The sequence below is a fragment of the Otolemur garnettii genome, unplaced genomic scaffold (assembly GCF_000181295.1).
Source record: "Otolemur garnettii isolate 467f Iridium unplaced genomic scaffold, OtoGar3 scaffold00099, whole genome shotgun sequence".
Classification (NCBI taxonomy): Eukaryota; Metazoa; Chordata; class Mammalia; order Primates; family Galagidae; genus Otolemur; species Otolemur garnettii.
In genome coordinates this window covers 3,015,627-3,017,097 of record NW_003852494.1, presented here as the reverse complement: position 1 = coordinate 3,017,097, position 1,471 = coordinate 3,015,627, and the positions used below count along the sequence as shown (strand labels likewise).

The 1,471-nt window shown below is 40.7% G+C and overlaps 1 protein-coding gene across 1 annotated transcript in view; it reads right to left on the bottom strand.

Moving 5' to 3' along the window:
• Positions 1 to 1,471, bottom strand: part of KNTC1 (kinetochore associated 1) — a 105,325-nt gene that overhangs the window by 41,685 nt on the left and 62,169 nt on the right. Inside the window, exon 36 of the mRNA XM_012809015.2 lies at positions 470 to 633. Coding sequence (XP_012664469.2) covers positions 470 to 633 — 164 coding nt within the window. The remainder of the gene's footprint in view (positions 1 to 469; positions 634 to 1,471) is intronic.

Below are 1,471 nucleotides of genomic sequence, written 5' to 3'. Positions count from 1 at the left end.
CTTGAGCCCAAGAGTTTGAGGTTGCTGTGAGCTATGACTCCACAGCACTCTACCTAGGGCGACATAGTGAGACCCTGTCTCAAAAAAAAAAAAAAAAGCAGGGAGCTATTTTTGACCCAATGTGACATAGTCAAAACTGCACTGAGCTTGCAGTGCAAAGACTTATTATAACCAAAAAGCTCATTTAACTTGCTGGGACTACTGGCGCCCGCCACAATGCCTGGCTATTTTTTTGTTGCAGTATGGCCAGGGCCAGGTTTGAACCCGCCACCCTTGGTAATATGGGGCCAGCGCCCTACTCACTGAGCCATAGGTGCTGCCCTCAACAAATGTTTCTTAAATCTGACGAATTATCAGTTTCCTTGTTGCATAGCCAAATAGGATAATGTGGACTCCCAATTCCTTTGTTTGGCAGTGCTTTATTATCTATATTCACCCAAAGTCCAAGTATTTGTGCTCAAAACTATACCTTTTCACTTAAACTGGCATTCATGAAGTTTGACACAGAGTGCTGAAGACAGGTACCAAATGAACCAACTACAAATCTTAGGGCCAGTTCCCACTGGCTAGATTCCTGAAGGTTCTGAAGCAGGGCAGAAATGTAATTGATAACAGGTAAAATAAGGCCATCTCCTGTGAAATGATAAAAGGATTTTACCTAAATAAAGGAATTTTCCTATTTAAATTTTATAAACAAAGAAAGACTGTATTATAGAAAATTGTTTTCAGGTATAGTCCACTTCTTCAATGCATGGAATTCATTCTCAAAGTTAGTTATTGGAAGTTAACACAAGCCTTGATTTAAACAAACAAAAAAAATGATTTAAACAAAAAAAAATCACTAAGTCCACTAGAAAATGAAATACTTTATTTATTTACTTATTTTCTTTTTTGTAGAGACAGAGTCTCACTTTAACACCCTCGGTAGAATGCCGTGGAGTCACACAGCTTACAGCAACCTCCAACTCCTGGGCTTAGGCGATTCTCTTGCCTCAGTCTCCAGAGTAGCTGGGACTACAGGCGCCAACAACACCTGGCTATATTTTTGTTGTAGTTACTCCAGGGCCGGGTTTGAACTTGCCACCCTCGGTAAATGGGGCTAGCACCCAACTCACTGAGCCACAGGTGCCGTCCAAAATGAGATATTTTAATTATAACTTGCTTAGTTCACCTGAGATGTTTAAAACATTAGCTGATGAAAACCTTTTCTCCATTTGAGAGACAAATTTCTGAACAAATTCATAAAAAGTTAATACTATAAGCTATTGCACAATCTCCTGATCTTTTAGATGACTAGCAACAGAAGAGTAATAACTAAACAATTACATTAAGAACATTAAGTCGGCTCAGTGCCTGTGGCTCAAGTGGCTAAGGCGCCAGCCACGTACACCCAAGGTGGAGAGTTCGAATCCAGCCTGGGCCCTCTAAACAACAATGACGGCTGCAACCAAAAAATAGCTGGGCGTTGTGG